Below are 24317 nucleotides of genomic sequence, written 5' to 3' on the forward strand. Positions count from 1 at the left end.
GCCAGGATCTTGGTGCACCGGCAGCAACCGCACCGTGCATTCCTGGGCCCCGGCCACGCCACAGAGCTGGGACTGAGACCTCCCTTCTGCCACTGAAGCCAGCCGGCTCGTGCCGATTCTGACTTCTCCACGCAGAAACAGCAGCGCGCACACAGGGCTTGCAGGCTCTCCGACTGTCCCTGCTGCATGCAGCCCCGGAGGGCCATAATCAGTGTGTGGACGGAAGGGAAGTGTCCTCCCTGCAGAACTGTGGGGGCTGCGGGCTCTGAGTGTCTCTCCTGCCGCATGCCCGGGCACTGCCGAGAGCACAGCCGGCACCCCCGCTTCCCAGGGACCCGAGCTCTTTAATGCTCACCGTCTCTCTCTGCCCTTGGCCCAGACCACGAGGGAGCCCTGGCTCCCACATCATCAGGAGTAGACGTCAGTGCCCCAAAACTCAGAGGGCAGTGAAGCCCCAGGACTTGTGCCAAGGCCTTGGTGGTCTGGGTCAGAGTGGGACGTTGGGTGCATTGGGTGAGGCTTGTTTAAGATGAGGCCCTGCCCAGGTGCTGGAAGACCCCCTCTTCCAGCCCAGCGGTCCCCACCACCTCCATTCTCGAGGGGGACAGTGTCCATGCCCCCTGGCTGGACAGGGCGCCTGCAAAAAGCAGAGCTTCGGTGGAGATGGTCACTGCTTGGTAAGGGCAAACCACGGCTTGGCTTCCAACAGGGCCAGCCATGAGGGTGGTGAGAGTGCAGGCCAGGTCTGGGAGGCCCAGAGGGGAAGGCCCTGGGTGGCTGCAGATGGGTGGCTGGGAACAGTGGTCCTGAGCACTTCTGGTCAAAGCACTGTGTAGCCCGATCCCAACTGGACACACGCGTGGAAAACCCTGGGAGCCCCACAGGGCCACACTATAACAAGTCTTTTTGGTATTTTCTTATTTTTTCTACAGTAAAAGAAAAAAAGCATTGGTTTGATTTATACAAGGATGCTTCTGAAAACTCATGGGAAAATGGAACTGTAAGATATTTTGGTCAAAGATTTATGAAGTCCCTTACACAGTCTTTTAAAAATACACATTTTCCATGAACTTTTTGAAGACCCCTCCTATGCATGGATCTGAAATTTTTTTCACCAAAATAACTCTCTTTTAATTCCATTTTCCATCAACTTTTCAAAGTACCCACAGAAGATTTTTTCAGTTACTTTTATCTGGGGGCTGGCATGTGGCTCAGTGGGTTAAGCTGCCATATGGTCCCAGCCACTCCATTTTTTTTTTTCCTAAAGATTTCTGGGCTGGCGCCGTGGCTCAATGGGCTAATCCTCTGCCTGTGGTGTTGGCATACCAGGTTCTGTCCCGGTTGCTCCTCTTCCAGTCCAGCTCTCTGCTGTGGCCCGGGAGTGCAGTGGAGGATGGCCCAAGTCCTTGGGCCCTGCACCCGCATGGGAGACCAGGAGAGGCACCTGGCTCCTGGCTTCAGATTGGCATGGTGCGCCAGTCACAGTGCGCCAGCCTCAGTGGCCATTGTGGGGTGAACCAACGGAAAAGGAAGACCTTTCTCTCTGTCTCTCTCTCTCTCACTGTCCACTCTGCCTGTCAAAAAAAAAAAAAAAAGATTTCTGTATTTATTTTGAAAGGTAGAGGTACAGAGAGAGAGAAGGAGAGACAGAGATATCTTCCATCTGCTAGTTCACTCCCCAAATGGCCACAACAGCTACAGCTAGGCCAGTCCGAAGCCAGGAGCCAGGAGCTTCTTCTGGTCTCCCAAGTGGGTGCAGGGGCCCAAGCACTTGGGCCATCTTCTATTGCTTTCCCGGGAGCATTAGTAGGGAGCTGCTCCAGTTTTGATCCAGCTCCCTGACAATGCATCTGGGAACGCAGCAGAAGATGGCCACATACGTGGGCCCCTGCCACCCACGTGTAAGACCAGGTTGGAGTTCCAGGCACCTGGCCCAGCTCCAGCCGTTGTGGCCATTTGGAGAGTGAACCACTGGACAGAAAATGGATCTCTCTCTGTCTCCCTCTATCCCTGTAACTCTGCCTTACAAACAAATAAATCTTTTTTTTTTTTTTTTAAGTTACTTTTACCTGTTAAATGGGCAGAGTCGCTGACAGCTGAGACACCTTCCCCTTGCTGGGACATCGCCCGTGCGGTTACTCCTCATCCACCCAAGATGCTCAACAATGCAAAAAGTGAACTGCCCTTTGCCTTCTATTAAAAAGGCAAAAGCTGAGGAAGGCTGCGAATACCAATGCCTTAGCAAGAAGCCCCAGCATTTTGCTCACCACAGGCAGCCAGGTGGCCCCTTGTCGGGGCTCCGTGTCGTCCCTGCTCCTGGCTGCCCCCAGGGCAGGCAGCCACGAGGCCACCCACACTTCCTGATCAAGAACCTGCTCCCTGGGAGATTTCGCGTGACCAAGGCTGCCTCTAAATGGCCTCTCGGTCAACAGAATCCAGTGACCCACGCTGCCTTGTCCTCTGAGCTCAGCAGGTTTGGGGACAGAGAGGGGAAAGCAGGAGGATCGGCTCCACCCAGTGATGTTGCTGAGCGGCTGTTTGGATGCCCGGCCCCATGCGAGGGTGCAAGGGGCCAGTGACCAGGGTGCACAGGGCTGGAGCTGGGCTGGGAGTGAGAGGGTAGACAGGCAGCAGTGACGCCATGGGACGGGGGCTTCGCCAGCAGGATCCATTCCTCCCAACTGAGAAATCAGGCAGGCAACCTGGAGGAGGAGGCCCGGATGACAAACAGCTGGCGGAGCCAAGAACAAGGGAGGAAGGAGTGAGAAGAGGGTGTGGGGCAAGCTGGTGAGCAGGAAAGGGACAGGTGAGCCGGCCGCCCACACGTGAGCCAGTGACTGAGGCCCGGCCCCTGCAGCATAACCACGCGAGAGTGGGAGGAGGGAGGGACTCCGGCCGCAGACAGGCTGAATGTGGAATGATTCGGGAGCCACAACGTATGCATGGCAATGGAAAGGCAGGGCAGACACTGACCTGGTGCTCACGGGCTGGTCACGGCGTGGTCCCCGCGGAGTGCCTGCAGTGAGAGCTCGTAGCCGAGGAACATGGCCGCGCTCATGGGGAAGCCCCGCACCGCGTTCACAGTGATGCCCCTGAAAAACACCTGGCCCCGGGGGGCCCATTAGTCCCTGGGACCCGCACACACCCCAGGCCTGCCCTGCGCTGGTCCCCGCAGAGCCCCAGGGACTGCTGCAGGCCCAGACCCCCATGGGCTGTCCCGGCCACGCCCCGCTGCGCCCCCGTGGCTCTGACGGTGCCTCTTTTCCCAGACCTCGACACACGCACAGATGCCTGCCTGCACCACTGCCCCCAACACACACACGCTCCTTGGAGATCTGCGAGTCCTAGCGACACAGGGCACTGGGCCATGACCCCACAGGGTGGCAGGTGCTCCCTGGGGGTCCCCAAAGCGACAGCCAGCAGAGGAGCCTGGCTGTGCTTCACCTCGCAGACTGGGAGCCCGGCACAGCCCTCCTGTTTTGTAGCTCTCACTCGGGCCAGTGGCAAACTCTCCGGAACTCCATTTCCCCAGCTGTAAGATGGGTTCAAACCTGATGGGGTTGTTTTGAGGAGCTCAACCAGACAATGAATCTGAGGACCAGTGGAGGCAGCGTGGCCCAGAGAAGGGAGAAGTGGACGGGGATGCCTGGAGGTGGGCGAGCGGCTCAGCCAAGCCTGGGGCCTTCAGGCGGGGGACAAGTGGGCCCCTGGTCACGTGTATCCGCCCCTTGCATGTCTAACCTGTGCGGATTCCATGGCCTCATCAGAGGGATGGATCACTGCAGGGACTTGGGCCAGGCTCCCGGGGGAAAGATTCCATGCTGGGCGCCCCCATGGGCCCCGCTCTGAGTGTGACCCTTCTGTCTGCGGGTGGTGGGCAGGGCATGGATCCTGACTCCCAGCCCTCTCTCCACAGGGCCCCGACTTCTGCTTTCCCCTTCACAGAGGCTGCTCTCTGGCCATCCTCCATGAGTGCCAGGCGCCTTTGTTGGGACTGCACCTCGGCTACTTCTTATCCCCACAGAAGTGAGAACAGGGTGCATGTGAGGGCCCGGGGCTTGGTGCCCAGCCTCCGTGAAAGGCGTGTGGGAAGGGGATGGCCTTGAGTCAGAGCCCAAGCCTGGTGGGAATCGTGGCTGGCACGGGGGCTGGGAAAAGCCCCATCCCCTCCTACACTGCTGCCTTCAGACCCCGCAACATCCAGGGCCACGTGGGGCTCCCGTTCCAGGCTATTTCTGTTCCTGCATAAACACTTAAAGACACAAACGCGTACACACCACATGCATGCACACCAAGGGCTCTTTAAAAGTTTATGGAAAACCCGAGAGATGGGCCGGCGTTGGGGTGCAGCGGGTTAAGCCACCACCTGCAGTGCTGGGTGGCTCACGCTGGAGCGGTGGTTCAAGTCCTGACTGTTCCACCTCCCATCCGGCTCCCTGCTAATGCACCTGGGAATGCAGCGGAGGATGGACCAAATGCTTTGAGCCCCTGGCACCCACGGTGGGAGACCCGGATGGAGTTCCTGGCTCCTGGCTTTGGCCTGGCCCAGCCCACCATTGTGGCCATTTGGGGAGTGAACCAGCAGGTGGAAGATCTCTCCCTCTTTTTCTATCACTCTGTCCTTCATATACATACATTTTTTAAAGAAAAGCTGAACGAGAGGCAATGTGCCTTCTCCACACACCTTTGAATCCTGTCGAATGCTTTACATGCTGTCCATATTTCCAGATCCATCACAGGAACTCACAGTGGTCGCTGCCTCCAGGACAGGACAGGGACCTGAGGGTGGCAGGGACTCAGTCCCTTGACCCCGGGAGCTTCCTGTGTGTGGTCATTGCCTATTTTTTAACTGGTTAATAAAAAACTTGGACAATCAATCCTGAAACATCCGCCAGTGAGACGGTTCCTCAGGCAGCCACTGCTCTCTGCTGAAAACCCATCTCTACGTGAACACCAGGGACTGGGGGCTTTCAAGATGTGAAACCAGTGCCCCGGCTCCAGCTCCTTCTAGAACCTCAGGTTCACAGAGCAGTCGTTTCTGGAGGAGACAAGAGCAGCGATGTTTTGCCGCCTCTGACGTCTGCAGACTTTAGTCTTTGGGAAGTGGAGAGCACATCTCAGATAAAAGCACAGCATCCCACGGCTATGGGTTTTGTGTCCCTTTCTACTTGCTGACTCTTTGACAAACCTTGCTTCTGCTAAAAAAAACAAAGCAAAACAAACAAAAAACAAGTGAGGCTTCACCTCCTGTCAGAGGGGCTCTTGTTTCAAGAAAAACAAAATAAACCACAGGGCTGGAGCTGTGGCATTGCAGGTTAAGGCACTGCCTGCAACGCCGGCATCCCACATGGGAGCCGTTTTGAGTCCTGGTTGCTTCACTTTGATCCAGCTCCCGATTAATGCACCAGGGAAAGCAGCAGATGATGGCCCAAGTGCTTGGGCCCTTGCACCCACGTGGGAGACCTACAAGAAGACCTTTGCTGCTGGCTTCAGCTTGGCCCAGCCCTGGCCACCGTGGCCATTTGGGGAGTGAATCAGCAGATGGAAAATCTCTCTCTCTCTGTTGTGTGTGTGTTTCATTGTCTTTCAAATAAATAAATAAATCAATCTTTAAAAACAAAACATGCAGTCAGATGTCACATATTTCCACACAAAGCAGCATCACGCGTCCAGCCTTTCTTTCTTAATGTATCTACAAGCACCCCTGTCCTTCAGAGTAGGGGTGACCACCCCCGAGAACGAAGGCCCAGGGAGAGATGCCACTCACCCGCATGCCCGCACCTGCCTGGACCCAAGGCTCTTGACTCAAGGGCCGGCGAGGACGGCCCGGGGCCCATTTGAAGCAGAGCCCACGTCACCCTTTCCCTGTCAGCTGACAAGCTGGCTGCAGCCTCAGACACTGGACATGGAAGTCCAGTCTTGGTCCAGGGCCAGTGGGCAGCAGGCAGGCTGTGTGCTGAGGGAGAGCTCTGGGGCTGTGGGGAAGGATGACGAGCAGACAAGGCCAGGGACGCAGGCTGCAGCCACTGCAACAGCGGGGCCCAGGGTGCTGGGGTCTGGCCCCGGCCGGGTGGAAGAGCAGAAGAGCCTGCAGGGGCCCTGCAGCCAGAGACAGGAGGAGGAACGCGGAGCCTACAAGGTGGCCCTGGGACATCCCCCTTGGAGGCAGGGCAAGTGTGTGGCACCCCCCAGCGAGTGTCTTAGAGAGACGGCAAACTGCGCTCACTGATGGACATGGGCCTGGGCCCTGGTAGGGGCAGGGAGCTTGCACCAGCTGTGTGGCCACAGGCAGGTGTCTAGTCCTCTCTCGACCTCTGCTAGGTGGGTGGGTGGCCCGCCTCCCTCCTCCACCAGCCTGGGGCCAGGACCAGAGAGCGCATGGGGGGTGCTTGGGGCAGCTCAGTCTCCCAATCCCCCTTCTCTGTAGTCTCCCCGGCCCCCCATGCCACACCTCCTTTCAGGACCTCCCAGGGGCCCCGCGTCATGGCCCTGGTGCTTACTTTCAGACCCTCCTGCTGGTAACTCTGACAGATACAGTCCAGGACACCTTTGTATTTGTTTAAATACACCCCGTCTGCCTGGAGTCGACTTTTCACAACATCCATGGGAGTTGCTGTCCCCCAAGAAATTGCTCCTGCAAAGAGACAGAGAGACAAACGTGTCAGTGGCTGGCTGGGGGCAAGGGGGCCTGGCCTCCTGGAGCCGCTGCTTGGGGAGCCGACAGCACAGGGTCAGGACCTGCAGAGTCTATTTCTGATACTCCATCATCATCGCGGGGGGCCTCATCTGTAAACTGGGTAGCAGTGTCTGTCTCCCTGGGTGGCTGCAAGGTGCAATGGAACAGGGAAGAGAAGCCCGGCGCCCACGGCCAGGACCCAGGTGTGCTGGGTAAGGGGCGGCTTCTCAGCGGCTTGTGCTGGAGAGAATGCAGCAGGCTCTGTCTTTCCCTGCACGAGGGGAAAGAGTCTGGGAGAGGCAAGAGGCTTGTGGCTCCTGGAGGCAGGATTTACTCTGCGCATGGGGAACCCAAACACCCACAGATTCGCCAGTTGGCAACAAAGGGCCAGCCTGGAGATGGCAGGATAAGGGCGGAGAAAGGGTTGTTTCTTTAAAAATCTTTCTTTTCTAAATATGTGGAATCAAAGCCTCAGGCCTGCGGTCACTGGGTCACCCTCGCTGCAGGGGACAGGGGCCCTGGTCTGAGCACTTTGGCGACAGTGAAAGACACAAGGTCATTGATGCCGAGTTACCACACAAACACCGACCCCGGAACGTGCTGGGCTGGGAGGAGAAAAACAAATGGACGGCAAAGTCCAGGGCAGCTGTTTGCAAAACCGCTCAGCGCTGCTCAGCAGCTCCCAGCGGGGACCTTGGCCTGCCCTGGACCCTCTGCCTGTCCTGCCCCGGTCCCCTTGGCCCCCTGCCCATGGCCCTGGGGAAGCCTCTCTGGACCCCAACTCCCTCCTGCCGCTGCCCAGGGGCTACCCTGGCACAGCGTCCTTCAGCCCACGGCCCACCAGGGCGCTCACACCTGCTCCCCCACTCATCACTGTCTCAGCCACTGGGGCTCCCTGAGCCCAAGCCCACAGAGCACAGGCCTCAGCCCCAGGGGTGGACTCATTGCTGCTTGGTGGCTAAGACGTGGGCTGAGTTGTATGTCTGCTCTGAGTTTACAGCAGATGGGGAGGAGGAGGAGGGGGAGAGAGAGGAAGGAGAGGAAGAAGAATCAGAGGAGGAAGAAGAGGAGAGGGAGAGGAAGGAAGGGAGGGAGGAGGAGGGAGGGGGAGGTGGAATAGGAGGAGAGGGAAAGAAGGAGGGGGAGGAGAGGAGGAGAGGAGGGAGAGGAGGAGGAGTGGCAGCAGTAGCAGGAGCACTGGCCGCTCCTCCCCACTGGACTTTTCCCATCTCCTTCCTCAGCGGCAGCCTGCCTGGACTTCCATGTGCCCCAGCCCTGTGGCCGCAGCCCCGCCTCTCCTGCCCCCCACAGCACAGCTAAACCCCTCCTGGGGCCCGGGTCTATGCAGGCTCCCCTCTCTTGCATCCGTCCTCTCTTGTTCCCACTTCAGTCAGTCTTACTCCCTTCTCTCCACAAACTGGGCGCTCTCACAGTGCCCAGGGGCCCGCACATTGCCAAACCCAAGCCGTGGCCACAGCAAGTTCCAAGGCCCTGCGGGGAGGGGAGAGCAGCAGGGAAGGGGCGTGGCGGGCAGCAGAGGCGGAGAGCCGTGGCAGGCACGCTGCCCTTGCGGCTGAGGGTTCTCAGTACTGCGCCAAGTCCACAAGCGAGAAAGTGCACATGTGAACTCTGCTTTCTGCCTGCGGAGTCCCTGTGCCATCGCCGGCCCCAGCTGTGTGATCTCAGGTTGGTTACTCGCTGTCTCTGAACCTGAGCTTTCTCCTCTGTGGGGGGGGTGGGGGTGGATGCCTTCCTGTGGAATGTACGAAGTCCTCCCTCGTGGTGTGCTGACAACAGTGAGTACAGATCTCCTTCCCAAAGCTGAAGGGGCCCACAGACGGCCATTCCCACAGCCCCAGAGGGCAGGGGAGGAGAGGACGAGGGGGCCGTCCCCGCTCCCCGCCTTCCCTGAGTGGCTGCATGTGTGGCCCATTGGTTCCCGCCCTCCCCCAGGGCTGAGAAGGAATTGCAGACCTTACCTGCCACGCCGCCCGCCAGCCACACAGCGCAAGGGCTGGGGCTGGCACAGGCCTCGGGCGTGATCCACTCGCTCAGGAGCACGTAGGGGATAAAGTAGAGGCAGTAGCCAGGGACGTCCCTCAGCAACATGGCGCTGGCCCCCCGATACAGCCCAGCCAGGCCCTCAGTCCGCATGATGGTGGCAAAGCAGTGCACGGGGCCCTGGTACGCCGGCTGCTCCCCAAGGGCCACCGTCCTGGACAGCTTGGCTGCAGAGACAGGCAGAGAAGATGGCAGGTGACTCGGGGGTACGCGACGGCCACTCCCAGGCCCTGGCCGTTCCTAGTCCCACGCACGGGACCCCTCGGTTTACACCAATCCTTCCGATCTTCCTGGCAGCTCCAACCAGGGTTCTCAAGTCCTACCAAGGGGCCCGACATGTACGGCCCTACCAAGGGGCCCGACATGTACCCCTCGGTTTACACCAATCCTTCCGATCTTCCTGGCAGCTCCAACCAGGGTTCTCAAGTCCTACCAAGGGGCCCGACATGTACATCCACCTCATTGCTGGATGACTTCCAGAGCTTTCTGGTCAGTGGTCACTGTGCCTTTCTAAACTGACAGGACTGCAACGTGCTTGTGGTTGATATGACAAACACATCAAGTACTTCCTAGAAATAGGCTGCAGAGTCCAGCAGGCTGGGCATGTGTGGACCTGTGCGTGCACGCGCCTTTGCTGGCGCAGTAAAAAAAAAAAAAAAAAAAAGCCAGGAGAGGCTTGAAGCTAGACTGTCCTGGTCACCACTCTCAGCTCCATCACAACGTTCCGACCTTCAGAGGTCAGCACGTGCAGCCTGCTTCCTTCTTTCAGACAGGGTCCGGCTGCCTGGAGAATGAACAAGGGAGCACACAACATGCAAAGTGCTCAGGGCAGAGCCTGGAACACGCAAGGGGCTCCATCACTAACTGGCGGGTGACGTTTTCTGGAGAGTGAGGGCCTGGCTGGAGAGCTGGGCACATTCCTGCCCACTGGCCCTGGCCCTGGCCAGTCCAGGCCGTGCCCAACATAGCTGTGGGGAAGTCTCCTCAGAGTCCAGGGACTACCTCGCATGACCTCAGGGGTCTACAGCAGCAGAGTGGGGGGATTTTTGTGTCCGTGGCTTCCCGTGGAAGTTCCTGGAGTCAGGAGAGACCGTGTCCCTTTCCCACTCAATCTCTGCCTTGCCACCCCCGCTCTCCCCCACGTTGATCTCCTCTGCCACACACACACACACACACACACAGCTGGACTCATGGCCAGAGGGCATTCGCGTCCCAGTGCAGCAAAACAGACACTTGTTCTCAACCTTCCCTTCTCAAGCAACCAACAGGACACGAATGGGACAGAAGCATAGGGGAGCTTCTCCTTGCCTGCGAGCCTCTTTGTCCCCAGGTGTAATTGCCTGTACGCAGTCCCCATGCTTTCCGCCCACCAGCAATGGGAACATCGTGTCCCTGACACGGTTGAGCCTCCAGGTCTCTGTCACACACAAGCGTAGGATCAAACCTTCTGCTCCACAGCCCAAACTGGAGCGCTCAGGGCAAAGTGCAGCGTGTGCTAACACTGGTCCAGGAGGCAGGTAAGGCTGAGGACAGCTCCCTGTGCACCTGGCATAACCTCAGCCCATCCTGTCCACAGGCACGGGGGGGGGGGGGGGCTGTCGGGGGCGGGCAAGAGGGCTCTAGACCATCCACAGCACGGGCAAGAAACCACACCACACTCACTTCCTCCTCCTGGGCCCCACAGGAGGCGAGTGGGGATGGCAGTCACTTTGGGGCACTGACCCAAGTTCACTGTGCGGACCCTGGAGAGACCCCTCATCCTGAGTTTGGGGCACATGATGTGGCCTTTGAAAGCCTGGTGACAGTGGACAAACCCACAGTACTGTCTGTCACCTGTGAGATTCTGCCATTGGACAGAACAGGTGTCATTGTCCCAAGGTCGCAGCTTTGCTGAGGCCACTGCTGTCTGCAGGCTCACTGACCTGACCAGGGAGTCAAGGTTCTCATGAGTCAAGCCCGGCTTTCAGGAGTCATTGCTGAAGGGCAGTTCCTGGTATCACTGCTCCGTGGGAGAACAGGTGTTGGAGAAACCTCCAACTGAGCTTGTCAGCGGAAGGCCTGTGCTTTTTTTTTGGTTTATGTCTTCCGGGAAAGCAATGAAGGAAATCTCCTGTTATCCCAGATGAGCACACACTCAGCCATGCAGCTTTCACGGCTTGAGAAGCACCCACATATGACCATGGAAAAAAGTGTCATGGTGACGACTAGCCCCAGGACACGGGCAAAGCTCTGGACTGACCCAGGCTTACACGGTGAAGGCCGTGCAGCTCCTCCCTCACCCCTCATCTGCAGCATCAACAACAACACACCTCTTTCTTATTTGGAAAGAACTCCAGATTTGCAGAAACCAAACCAAACAAACAAAACCCATAGTACAAAGAATGTCCACGTCAACCCCCCCAGATTCACCTGCTGATAACATATCCCACTGCTTGTTGCTGGAGTCCTCTTTCTCCTCCTCCCTCCCGCTCCCATCACTCAGGGGTGTGCACACAATCCCATGAGCAGGTGCATGTCTACACTTGGCTGGGTCTCATTCAGTCCTAGCTAACCACCACCAGATCGAGAGGCCAGGTTGGTATGCTAATCAGCTGGGGGCTGGATGTGGCCCTCAGGACTTACTGAAGGGAGCTGGTGTTGTGGTGCAGTGGTAAAGCCGCTGCCTGCAATGCCAGCATCCCATATGGGTGCCAGTTCGAGTCCCGGCTGCTTCACTTCCAACCCAGCTCCCTGCTTATGGCCTTGGAAAAGCAATGGAGGATGGCTCAGGTACTTGGATCTGTGCCACCCACCTGAGAAACTCGAAAGAGGCTTCTGGCTCTTGGCTTCAGCCTGGCCCAGCCCTGGCTGTTGAGGCCATCTGTGGAGTGAACCAGCAGATAGAAGATCTCCCTCTCTCTAACTCTGACTTCAAATAAATAAAAAAATATTTTAAAAAGTTACCGGCAGGAGTGTACTACGAAACCGATGTTGGAAGAATACCTGTCACCCGCGATGCCTTTGTCAACAAAACCCAGACAAGAACCAAATTTGTACTTTTCTTTTCAGCCCAAGGTAAGTAATAAGGAAAGCCTTTTGCATTTATGTGCATATTTTCTCTCTCCTACACACTCACAGATAGGTAATTTTCTTTTCTGAACAGTTTTCAGGGTGAATTATGCATATCGTGGCTCTTTGCTCTTAAATGTTTCAGAATGTATTTCCTAAGACCAGGGATACAATCTTGCTTAACTTAAGTAGTTATCAGTATTTTATCTAATCTGCTATCCATATTCAAACTGTCACTTGATCACATGGTGTCCTTGGAGCACTTCCTGGCTCCAGTCCAGGGTCTGGAACATTTTTACAGCCTTTGTTTTTTATAACAGTGACATTTTTCGAAAATACACTGCCCAGCTCTTTGCAAATGGACTTTCCTCCTGCGGTCTGGCTGGCATTTCCTTGTTGTCACACGGAGGGTGCGAATTCTTTTTTTTTTTTTTTTTAGATTTATTTTATTTATTTGAAAGAGTTACAGAGAGAGGTAGAGCCAGAGAGAGAGGTCTTCCATTCTGTTCGTTCACTCCCAAAATGACCACAAAGGCAGAGCTGAGCTGATCCGAAGTCAGGAGCCAGGAGCCTCTTCTAGGTCTCCCATGCGGTTGCAGGGGCCCAAGAACTTGGGCCATCTTCCACTACCTTCCCAGGCCATAGCAGAGAGCCAGATTGGAAGAGCAGCAGCCAGGACTCGAACCAGGGCTCACATGGGATGCCGGTGCTGCAGACTGGGGCTTTAACCTGCTGTGCCACAGCACCGGCCCCAGAGTGTGAATGCTTGCTTGACCTTCTCCCACTGCGTAAGTCTCACCTGCTTCTCCATGAAGCCCAGGAACGCTCAGGAGCAGTCCCTACCCCTGCCCTGTCTTCTGCTTGGCTCTCCTGTTCTTACTGTTCTTAGTTTGTTTTTAAATTGAGGCACAAGATGCAGCCCTAGCGCACAGTTGCTGAGCTCTGGCAGACATGTGCACCAATGCACCTGCAGCCCACTGAGAACATCGCTTCTTAGACATGAACCAACCTGCAAGAGCCACAGCCCAGGTAGAAGATCAGAGCCCATAGCCCATGCGCTCTCTCCTGATTCTCCAGGTGAGAGCGCTCTGGCCTCAGAGAGGCAGCACTCACTGACGAGCAATCCACCTGGAGGGGTCTGGGTGACGCGTGTTAGGACCACAAAACAGAAAGGCATCCAATGCAGTCATCTGCACTCCACGCCCACCTACCCCAGGGATAGGAGTGCATCACAACCATACCACTGGCTGGGTGCACGGTCACAAAGACCTACAATGATAACCAGGACCTCACACTCAGTCCTAGTTTTGATTCAAGAACAATGGGTGGAGAAATGGAAAACTACCAGGAGCCCAAGACCCCACCACTGATGAGTATGCAGAAAAGCTCTGCTCTAGGTAACAGCAGGCATCCCAGCAGCGGCCAGAGCCACACCAGGTGGTCCAGGGCCAGGCCTCCCGGAAGCCTTGGCTGCTGGCCCGAGGGAAGAAGACGTGAAATCAGAGTTCTTGCGAACTCTAACCGGAAACCAAGTGTAACTTGTGAAACCCAAGTTGAATGACTCTTCAAAACTGATTTGAGAGATTGTTGCTGGAAAGACGCTCCTGGAAACACACAACTGAAACTCGTAGAGTGGCACGGGATTCGTCAAAGGGACCCAAGGGAGGGGGCGGGATGCTGGGCCATTCCTCGGCTCACGCTGAACCCACTGCCTCCAGCCTACCTTCCCTGCACCGCCAGGCTTGGTCTCGGGGTGCACACGTGTCTGTGAGAAAGGACTGACATTAGCTGTGAACACTGTCTTCTACTGTGGACGGTACCTGATGTTTCCCAGGGGAATTACTGTTCTAGAATGAGGATAAAAATACAAAATTGACTTTTGACCATTTTATACCATAAGCACTTTGCACTGTCTGCCACCCTGTTTTAACCAAGGGAACAGCGCATCCTGCTCTGCTCGGTGTGGATCAGACACCAGAGCCTCCCATGCCTGTGGCTTCCTGTGGTCCCGAATTTGGCTAGGGCCAGGCGAGAGCCTGGGATGGGGCTGGCAGCAGGTTTGGAGCCAGCAGAATTGGCCCATCCCTCACCCGCCTCGGGCAGCTCCATCCCTGCCTAGCTCCTCACACCACACGCTTGGCTCTGACCTGCGGCTTTATGCTGGGTACCGGGGCCTGGACAGGAGGTCCTTGAGGAGGTGGGTGCCCTACATGGGGCACTTAGGGTTTGAGGGTGTCCAGGTTTGGATGACTCCGACAGGCCCTCATGTAGCCACCTCGTGGGGGCCCCCGCCCCGCAGAAGGGCTGAACTGGCCCAGACACAGGCTGGGGTCCCATAGATCTGCCCCTTCTCAGACGCAGGGACCGAGCTGCAGCACGTGTCTGGGTCTTCCTCAGATGCAGAAAGGAAGATTCTTCCTTGAGGCCCTTTCTCCACCACTGCTGTGCAAGGCGAGGCAGCTGAGGAGGTATCCACTCACCAAGCAGTTCAGGGCGGGACACAAACACAGTGGCCAGTCCCTCTGGGAAGGGAAAGTGCCACCAGGCTCCTCCCCCCCAGGGGACGTGCAGCTTTCACAGGTGTTCCAGCAGCCCCGGGCCAGGGGCTCCTTGGAGGAAACTTGTAGCATGGAGTCACTCCAAGGGACCCAGGAAGCCACAAGCGTCACGGATGGATGGGATTCCCAATGCAGCACAGACACGTGTGTCCATTTTTATCACATGCCTGGGTGCCATTGTGGGTAACACAATACGATTTTACTTAAACGCATTAGTAATCCTTTGTAGCTCCTTGCCATATCTGTTTTCTTTACTCATGGGCACTTAAAATACAGAGCTGGGTTGGGGAGAATACAGTTCCCCCGGGGGTTAAAAAGTCACTTAGGTCACCTGCACCCCATTTGGAGTGCCTGGGTTCCAGTCCCACTTCCGGTTCTGATTCCAGCTCCCTGCTACTGTGCACCCTGGGAGGCAGCAGGCAGCGGCTCAAGTCCTTGGGTCCCTGCCATCCATGTGGGAGACCCGGATGGTATTTCTGACTCCTGGCCACGGTCTGCCTCAGCTCTGACTGTGGTGGGCATTTGGGGAGTAAACCAGTGGCTAGAAAGGAGTTCTCTGTCTCTGTGTCCTTCAAATAAAATGAAAATAACTTTAAAAAATCCAGCCACTGTACTGTGAGTAGGACCACATTTGCTATGTTAGAAAGGCGCTCTTGGAAGCAGTCAGGAGCCCCAGCAACTCTGCATGCCGGTTCAGAGTCGCCTGTGGTGTTTTTGCTTCGCCCTTGTGGAGGCGGTGAGTTTGCTGACAACAGGATCACACACTGTGGTCCCTTCCTGACACCATGACCCAGTGCCTGAGCCCCATGTGTGCCATGGCGTCATTCCATGAACCCTCTGCATCTGACCTGGACAGGTCTCGGTACTCAGGCCTCCCACGCTCAGCATTCAACAAAGCCTGACCCCGTCCGATCCCTAGGTCAGAGGCTTCAGTTACTGAAAGAAACTCCATAGCAGGCACTGGACCTAGCAGTTAGGACACTGTATAGGATGTCCCGTCCCACATGGGAGGGCCTAGGTTCATATCAGGCTCCGGCTCTGGACTCCAGCTTCCTGCTACTGCACACCCTGGGAGGTGGCAGCGATGGCTCCAGTCACTGGATTCCTGCCACCCAGGTAGATGACCTGAACCGAGTTCCTACTCTCTGCTCTGACCCAGCTCAGCTCTGGCTGCTGCAGGCATTTGCAAGTGAACCAGCAGATGGGAGCATACACTCTCTAGGTTAATTAACAACATAAAACAAAAATATAATGAGAAACTCCGAATTCACGGTCCCACTTCTGGCACCGGTAGTATCCGGGATGTTATCCGCAGGGAAGCTCTTACCTAGTTCCTGTTTCTGCAGAACCCAGCAGCTTCCTCATGACCATGGTCGGCAGGTACTTCAGCAGAGGAGCAGCCAAAGCCTTAGGAGCAGCAAGGATTTGTGTTCCTGTCTGGCTACTCTTTCCTGCACCACCGGTGCAGACACTCAGCTTCTCATCTGGGAAAGAACAGACATTCTGCCCCCTCCTTTGGTTTTCTGAGCAGTATAGAGAATGCTGGCAAAGGCACTTCACTAAAACGCTTGGCCGTGCCAACACACTTTACTCAAATAGTTTTCACGGCTATTTTTACTACCTCATCCTTGTGCGATTCCAGATTCTGGAAGTGCTAGGCCTCCAGTCTCGGGAGCTGTGGCTTGCAGCCAGGCCTAACGTGGGCAATCCCTGATGCCCACACAAGAGCAGGAATGACCAGTACTGGCACCAAGTCCAGAAATCAGGACAATGCTGGCCCTTGTCTGCTGATGTAAAACAAACACACAATGTGTCATCCACGCCCAGTTTGTACAATGGTGCTTTATGCTCCACGCACCTCATTAAGCTCAGGCAGCCACATGGGTCTACAGCTTGAAAATCTCTGAACTGCATGGCTGTGTGCCTGGCCTCTCCACAAACCTCCTCCCTCCACTCCTGGGCTGCCATTGCTCCAACCCTCACTTCCTATTAGTACCCCGCAGCCTGCTTGAGAATAAGGCCTAGGCCATAGGTCCTGGGTTACCTCCAGCTTTCGTGTCCCTTGTCACAGCCAAGTGGCTCCTGCCTTTCCATGCATGCTCACCTCTTTGGGAGCTGAGTGGGTTGACCTGTGTCCCCTCAAGGATCTTACCATCAGCGTTTCCTGCCCTAACCTGGGAGTGTCTTGGAAAATCTGCTCCTCCCAAGGCCCTGCTGCCCAGAGAAAAGTGCCTCTCACTGCAGTCGCACATATTTATGGTAGCAATAAAATTATGTGGCTCCTCGGAGCAGAAGAGGTGCTCTAGGGGCCTCGAAGGCCAATGAGCACTCAGCGAATCCAAGGAACTGGTCGTTAGTGAAATGGTGCTGCCTTATCTAAACGTACCATCTCAAGCCCTGGATGCTGTACTGGGCTCTAGTCCAACAGCCAACTCATACACTGGGTTCAGCATCTCCAGGACGCAGCCTCGCTCACTAGGAGTGAGATGACCGAGAACCCAACCAAAGCGGCAAACCCCACCCCAGCGCTAACGGGATTCACTGTTCCCAACACCCCTCCCCCACCCGGCACCCGGGAATCTGTAACAAGGCCTGTTCTCTGGCCCATTCTCCTTTCCGGCTCCCCTCCAGCCTGTCGGGTTTCTCCACCCGATTATGAACCTTGAACTCCGGTGTCTGCTGTGCTTAGTGGTGGCCTCTCTGTGATGTCCCACTTTGTCACTAGGTGAATTCACGGGCTTAGATGGCTTTGCGTTCTGGGACAAGTGTGATAATCCTCCCTGCCCCCGCTGCTACTGACCCCCAGCCTGGGCTGGGCCCTCTGGGCCTGTAGGGAAACCGGAAGCTGGTCTCCTCCAATCCCACCTCCGCTCTCCCACATTCTTCTCTCCAGGGGGAGGGGGCCTTCAGCATGGAGGGACCACACCTGCTAACGCCACCTCCCCCCACTTCCTTCCTCTTGTCCTCAGAAATCCGCCTGCACTTCCTCTTTACCCTTCTCCTCTCCCAAGGGGGGGGGGAGTTCTCCCCTTCCGCACCCCCTTGCATCTGTTTCCCCACCTGTGACTGAGTTGCCGTGGTGAGTTACTAATGGGATGTGGCTTGGTCACTGCGGACCCCAGCTGTCACCATTGTGATAACTCTGCCTCTTCCCCAGGCTGCTTGTCACCGCCCACCTCTGCATTTCTGAAGCTCACTTGGCATTTGTGGCTTGCGTGCCTGTCACGCCTGTGTCTGTACCTCCAGCCGCACCTCACACAACCTGAGCCAAGACAGACTCACCGTGGTCTCTCTCAAGCCTGCCACTGCAGCTGTCAGCAGTGACAAGGGCCACTCCCCAGCCACCTACTTCATGCCTGTACCGTCTCCCATTCATCACCTGCCACTTTATGCCCTGAGTGGAGGGTCCCACCTCCCTCGTCCTCATCCACTGTTGCAATCCCACATCATTCTTGGTCATGGTTGACTTTCTCCCTCCTTGCTCCTCACACTTGGCCTGCTGGTGCATTTGCCCCTCCTCCAGATCAACCTCCTGCCCCCTTCTCTTCCCTGCACCCCTCACAGGTCAACCTCCTGCCCCCTTCTCTTCCCTGTACCCCTCACCCCTTCTGAAGATCACACAGCACAGCCCTGGTGGGGCACTGTGATGTTCAGATGCCTCACTGTCTGCTGAGCAGACTGAGCCCAAGCTCATCACAACCCATTCCACACCTGCTTGACCCCACCTCCCCGCTTCGGAAGTCTGTGCTACACCAATGTCTCCCGGGGCTCTGCCAGATGCCTGTGTTTTCCAGCCACTGACACTCCCCCATACCCTTCCCTCAGCACAGAACACTTCTCTGCCCCACGGCCACTCTGATAAATCCAACCCCACACCCAACGACCTGGTCAGCAGCCATTTCCTCTCTGGACCCTTCTTGACCCAAGAGCCAGAGTTGGGGTTCCAGAGCCTTCCACAGGGCCTCTTGTTCCTGTATATACATGCTCCTTGCCAGACCACCCACTCCCTGAAGGCAGGGGCTGTGTCTCCAACATCTCTCTTTCACCCACTCGGCCTGGCTCAGAGCAGCAGCTCACAAAACCTCGTGAGTGATGGGTTCTAGGAGCGCATCCCACAGGTGCAGTGCTCAGCCCCGTGGCTCCAGCAGAGCCTAGAGAAATCACCAGGACCAGGATGGTCAGCACAGAGTTAAGAGGAGGCCTCCTCTTACACTGAAAGCCTTGTGATCTGCACATTAATGAGGCTTTTAATGGGAACAAAGACCTGAAAGGTCCCCTGTGGGGGAGGAGGGAGTGTCCTTTGGCAGTCAGCCCCCAGGATGGGCCTTGGCCAAGCAGCAGAGGGACTACTGGCCTCTAGGTCCACAGCCCCAGGCTCCAGCTCAGCCCCAGCCAAGCACACCATTAAGCTCCTGCTCATGCAAAGGGTGTCAAGATTTAAAGGGAAAGCTTGGAGGGTGGGCATTTGGTGTAGTAGTTACAATGCCACTTGGGACACCTACACCCCATATTGGCGTGCTTGGCTCCTAGTCCCAGCTCTGTCCTCAGTTTCAGCCCCCTGCTAATGTGCACTCTGGGAGACGGCAAGCCATGACTCAAGTACTTGGGTTCCTGCCACCCATGTGGGACACCTGGGTTGAGTTCCTGGTTCCTGGCCCAGGCCCAACTCCGGCAGACATCTGGGAAATAAACCAGCAGATGGCAGATCTCTCTCTCTCTCTGCCCTTGAGATAAATTTTCTTTTTTTATTTATTTATTTATTTTATTTTATTTTTTTGACAGGCAGAGTGGACAGTAAGAGAGAGAGAGACAGAGAGAAAGGTCTTCCTTTGCCATTGGTTCACCCTCCAATGGCCGCCGCGGTTGGCGCGCTGCAGCCAGCGCACCGCACTGATCCGATGGCAGGAGCCAGGTACTTATCCTGGTCTCCCATGGGGTGCAGGGCCCAAGCACTTGGGCCATCCTCCACTGCACTCCCTGGCCACAGCAGAGAGCTGGCCTGGAAGAGGGGCAACCGGGACAGAATCCGGTGCCCCGACTGGGACTAGAACCCGGTGTGCCGGCGCCGCAAGGTGGAGGATTAGCCTAGTGAGCCGTGGCGCCGGCCTAAATTTTCTTTTTTTTAAGGAAGGGTTCTTTGCAGGTGCCTCACTGTCAAAGGCACACCTGACTAGACCCAGACCAGCCCTTGCTTGCTTGCCACATGGTGGGGACCCAGGAGAACACCTCTGTTAAGGCAGAAGAGTTGACCGATTGGCAACTGCTCTGGTGGGCAGTGGCTGTCAGCGCCAAGTGGAGATTCCCTTGTGACTGGACACAGCCCGTTTAGGTAACTGTTTCATAATATGTTCCAAGAATCTGAACAATGGCCACGCCCTTTGGCCCACTCATGAGTCCAAGAGCCCACGCCTGCAGGGAAATACCCTAAATGCAGGCCATTCTTCAGACAAATTCGCTGATCACATCACTATTATCCGGAGAGGAAAAACAGTCAGCAGCCTGAAAGTTCACCAGTAGGACGGCTGTTAAATACCACAGGCACTTCCAAAAGTGTGGGCAAAAGGGAACTGAAAGGTGAGTCTTTTGGTGCAAAAAAAAGTCTCAAATCCACGCCTAGCAGCAGTCTTAGGAAAGTTCATGAAAAATGCATATTACGAGAAAACTATGCATGAATTATAAAAAAAAAAGTTTGCACCAAAGTAAATGTGTATTTTAATGCCATTCTGCAAACGTGCTGAGTTCCCCTCACGAGTCTGCCAAGCACGCCGCCTTTTCAGCATCACACACTGTGCTAAGGGCGCTGTGCATCCTAACTCCGTCATTTCCTTCCAGTCCAGCCCAGCTGCCAAAGAGCTAACCCTGCAGCGCTGGCTTTGCAGGTGGGTGAACCGAGGCATGGCGCCGATACGGGAGTCAGCCAGCGTCTCTTGGCTTTGAGGGAGGGGGGATTGGAGGCGGCGATCTAACTCTGGACACTGAATTCTTCCCACGTGATAGCGAGTCTCTCAGTGTACTTGTGATGCGGCATTGCACACCCACTGGACATATCATGCAGCTATTTCATATGCTGTTTTCATTACATGGAAAAGTTCCTGCTACGAGGCTGCGTCGTAGGAGGATGTGAAATTACAACACAGTGGGAGTGCTGACTCTCACACTCTTCATTCTGCGTGTCCAGAACAGGAACAAGAACACGCTCAAGTGTTAACAGTGGCTGTACTGGGTAGGCGGGCATTTTCTCCCCCTACTTTATGTACTCATTGAATTTAAAAGGCAGAGTGACACAGAGACCTCCAATCTGCTGGTACACTCCTCAAATACCTGCAATGGCCAGGGCTGGGCGGGGCCAAAGCCAGGAGCCCAAAAGCTCTGCCTGGGTCCCTCACATGCGTGGCAGGTTCTGGCCAACTGCTTCCCCGGGTGCTCACTAGTGAGCAGAGGCTGGAATCAAGAGCAGGGCTAGGGCTCAAAGGCAGGCACTCGGCTACAGGAGATGAGGGTCTCAACTGGCGTCTTGACCACCACGGCCAGTGCCCATCCTCCCACCCCCAGGGTTCTGCAGTTTGTGGTTTCAACCTCGGTCACCAATGACAGGTGATCAGGAAGAACTGTGTTTGCCAGTTCCCCAAGATGAGCTGTCTTCTTACCTCAGCATGGCCTCCAGGGCACCTGTTGCAGGTCCCAAGGCAGATACTGCAGGGCCTCAGGCAGCAGTGTGTAGGGGCCACCTTGCCCATCCCAGGGTCGTCCTTCTGCATAGAAGTGGCCAAGCAAAACTAGGGCAAAACTACCAGCCCTGAGCAACCCCTGAGTGCTGCCTAAGGCCTGCTGGGAACATCCGAATCAGCAGTCACCAAAAAGGCTGGCGGAGGCCACCAGTTTGCAGCCAGCCCTGGCCACACCGTGTCCAGTCCACACAGCTATGGGCTATGTGCTACTTGTTTTTCTTTTTCTTTTTTTTAATCGAATTACCTGGCAATTTCCAACTGAAACTTCCCACAGCACACAAACTACCTAGCATGCTGCTTTTCTTAAAACTCAGAGGGTCTGGGGCTGACACTGGAGCAGAGGATCAAGCCCATTGCTCATCATGCTGCCAGCCCGTAACAGAGCCCTGGCTCGAGTCCTGGCTGCTGTCCTTCAAATCCAGGTCCCTGCTCATGCCCCTTGGAAGACCCAAGCACCCAGACCCCTGCCAGCAATGTGGGAGAGCAGGATGGAGCTCCTGGCTCCTGGCTTTGGGCGAGTGCAGACCTGGCCGTCATTTGGGGAATGAGCCTGCAGATGGAGGCATGCTCCCCCGCTCTCTTTCTCTGCCTTTAAATAATTCAATAAATAAAGCTTTAAAAAATCAGAGGACCAGCCAGTGCCGCGGCTCACTAGGCTAATCCTCTACCTGCGGCGCCGGCATCCTGGGTCCTAGTCCCGGTCAGGGTGCTGGATTCTGTCCCGGTTGCCCCTCTTCCAGTCCAGCTCTCTGCTGTGGCCCGGAAGTGCAGTGGAGGATGGCCCAAGTGCTTGGGCCCTGCACCTGCATGGGAGACCAGGAGGAAGCACCTGGCTCCTGGCTTCGGATCGGAGCGATGCGCCGGTTGCAACACGCCGGCTGTGGCGGCCACTTTGGGGGTGAACCAACGAAAAAAGGAAGACCTTTCTCTCTGTCTCTCTCTCTCTCACTGTCTAACTCTGCCTGTCAAAAAAAAAAAAAAAAAAAAAAATCAGAGGACCAAGGCACATTAGCTACATGGCAATAGCAGCTGCCACGGGGTCACGCCCACCCACCTTGGACAGGATGTGGGTCCCCACCACTCCTAACTGCCTCCAGACACTGGCGATGACCCGCTGTGCTTGAACGGCTGCTTTTCTAATAGCTGAGGAGTGCAGAAGGTGGAGTCTGTCTGTATCCATGTTTCGGTCAAAAGAGGAAAATGGAAGCGGAGGTTGGAAGGGCGGTGATCCCAGGAGGGCGGGGAGGGGCACTTCCTGGCACCTGCAGCTCTCCCTGCTTTCTGCTCCCGGCCCAGAGGGCTCCTGAGGAACCCAAATGAAAGGCTGCATCCTTCCTCAGCTCTGGTTCAGCACGCTCACGCGTGCAGCCCTGTCTCCCCGCTCATGGGCCCTGCCCAGCCCCTGCGGCCACCACAGGCCTTCCCCAAGAGCAGGGGTGGGAGATGAGGGGGAGCAGGCCACAACGAGCGGGGCAGCCCCACAACACACACTGCACACCCATCCTGGGACCCACGTAGCCTACCCATCACTTGAACAGCGTCAAGCTGGGGACACGGCTCCCAGCCCAGCTCCCCACTAAAATCTGGAGCAGTTTCCACCCCGAGGCCAAGTGTTAGCAGACTGCTACAGCCTCAGCTCCTACACAATCTGGGGGCAGAAGCGGGGGAGCTGGGCAGGGCTGAGACCCAGACAGGAGCCTCCCAGCTTTCTCCGTGCTCCCAGGTGGCCTCCTGGCCTGTGGGGAAGGACAAACCTGGGCTCATTTCCTGTTGCTGCCTCCACGGCTTTACTTAAGAGAACTGATCTCGGCTGGGGCCCCAGGCAAGGGCCCGAGCATAGGTGGTGGGGCGGGCATCCGGGATCTCAGTGCTCAGAGGACTTACCCAGGAGAAAGGGCCAGAGAAGCGCCCTAGCCTGGTGGATCATGCCCCAGGCTATCACGCCCAGGTGGGGCAGGCCTGAGCGGCGCTCAGCTCTACCTAAGCAGGTGCACAGGTGGGCCTCCAGATCTTCCCTCTGCCCACCTGCTTCCTGACCCCTGCCTGCAGCCCACCCATCTCCCCCCTTCCCGCCTGGCTCACTGCCTGGGCAATGATAGCAGACAACGAGGCCAGCCTTGCCTTCACCACCGCACCCCTGCACCCAGGGCACTGCAGGTGCCCGGCTCTGGTTTGCCGGACCAGTGGACCAGTGACAGTGATGGCTCTCACACGGTGTGGCTGAGAGCCAGCGAGATGATGCAGGTGTCACACTTCACAGGGTCTGCCACGTGACGAGCTGCACCCCCCGCCACTCAGCTCCCTGGAATCAACTGGGAGCTGCAGGCCCAGCCACACCCCCGCTGCTCTTGCTCTGCCTCCAGTCTCCAGCGGCTTCTGGCCTGGCCTCCGACCCTGGGCTGCCACCGTCCTAGCACGCTGTCCAGGCAAGGCGGGGGCGGAGGAAGGCGCCAGAGTGGAGCGGGACACTATGAGGAAGCTCCCGATTCCTACCCTCCTGACGTACACCTCTGTGCCTGCACTGGCTGAGGCCCCCTCCTAGTGTGTGCGTCCACACCTGCCCCGAATTCCCCCTCTCCAAGGGACGAAGCACCAGGTGGTGGGGGAGGTGGGGCCCTAAATCTGGACCCTGCAAGTCCCTGTGCACCCATGATGCAGACAAGCCTTCCTGAAGGAGCCTGACCAGAGCCAGCAGACAGCCTCGGGACCAAGCGTCCCGGCTTTGCAGCCTGTGCACAATGTCCCCTGTAGCCCCTCGCTGGGCCTCTGGGCCAGGGCCTAAGAGGCAAGCTGCAAGCAACCTTCAGTCCAACTGAATTATGCCCAGGCACGCCTCACTGTGCCACTCTGATGAGAAGGAGCCCCTGCTCTGGGAGTTCCCTGGGCATCCACACAGAGCTCAGACCACACGCAGGTCCTGGCTGCAGTTAGTTGTCTGGGAGGCGGGGACCCTGGGCCCTGACACTCCTGAGTGACGCCAGCTGGACCCCAGCCTCTGCGGGAACAGGAGTCATACAGAGGCCATTCAGGGAGAGGGGACTTATGCACATGGGTAAAAATAAAACTGGAGGCCAGCGCCGTGGCTCACTAGGCTAATCCTCTGCCTGCGGCACCGGTACCCCGGGTTCTAGTACCGGTTTGGGCACTGGATTCTGTCTCGGTTCCTCCTTGTCCAGTCCAGCTCTCTGCTGTGGCCCGGGAGTGCAGTGGAGGATGACCCAAGTGCTTGGGCCCTGCACCCCATGG

General features: G+C 56.7%; 1 protein-coding gene across 1 annotated transcript in view; it reads right to left on the reverse strand.

Annotated features, from left to right (window-relative positions):
* SLC25A48 (solute carrier family 25 member 48) overlaps nucleotides 1–24317 on the reverse strand; it is a 41819-nt gene that overhangs the window by 826 nt on the left and 16676 nt on the right. Inside the window, exons 5-7 of the mRNA XM_062189954.1 lie at nucleotides 8656–8904; nucleotides 6501–6634; nucleotides 2974–3103 (exon numbers count right to left, since the gene is read on the reverse strand). Of these exons, the coding sequence (XP_062045938.1) occupies nucleotides 2981–3103; nucleotides 6501–6634; nucleotides 8656–8904 (506 nt within the window). The 3' untranslated portion in view covers nucleotides 2974–2980. The remainder of the gene's footprint in view (nucleotides 1–2973; nucleotides 3104–6500; nucleotides 6635–8655; nucleotides 8905–24317) is intronic.

Source organism: Lepus europaeus, chromosome 4, assembly GCF_033115175.1.
Source record: "Lepus europaeus isolate LE1 chromosome 4, mLepTim1.pri, whole genome shotgun sequence".
Lineage (NCBI taxonomy): Eukaryota > Metazoa > Chordata > Mammalia > Lagomorpha > Leporidae > Lepus > Lepus europaeus.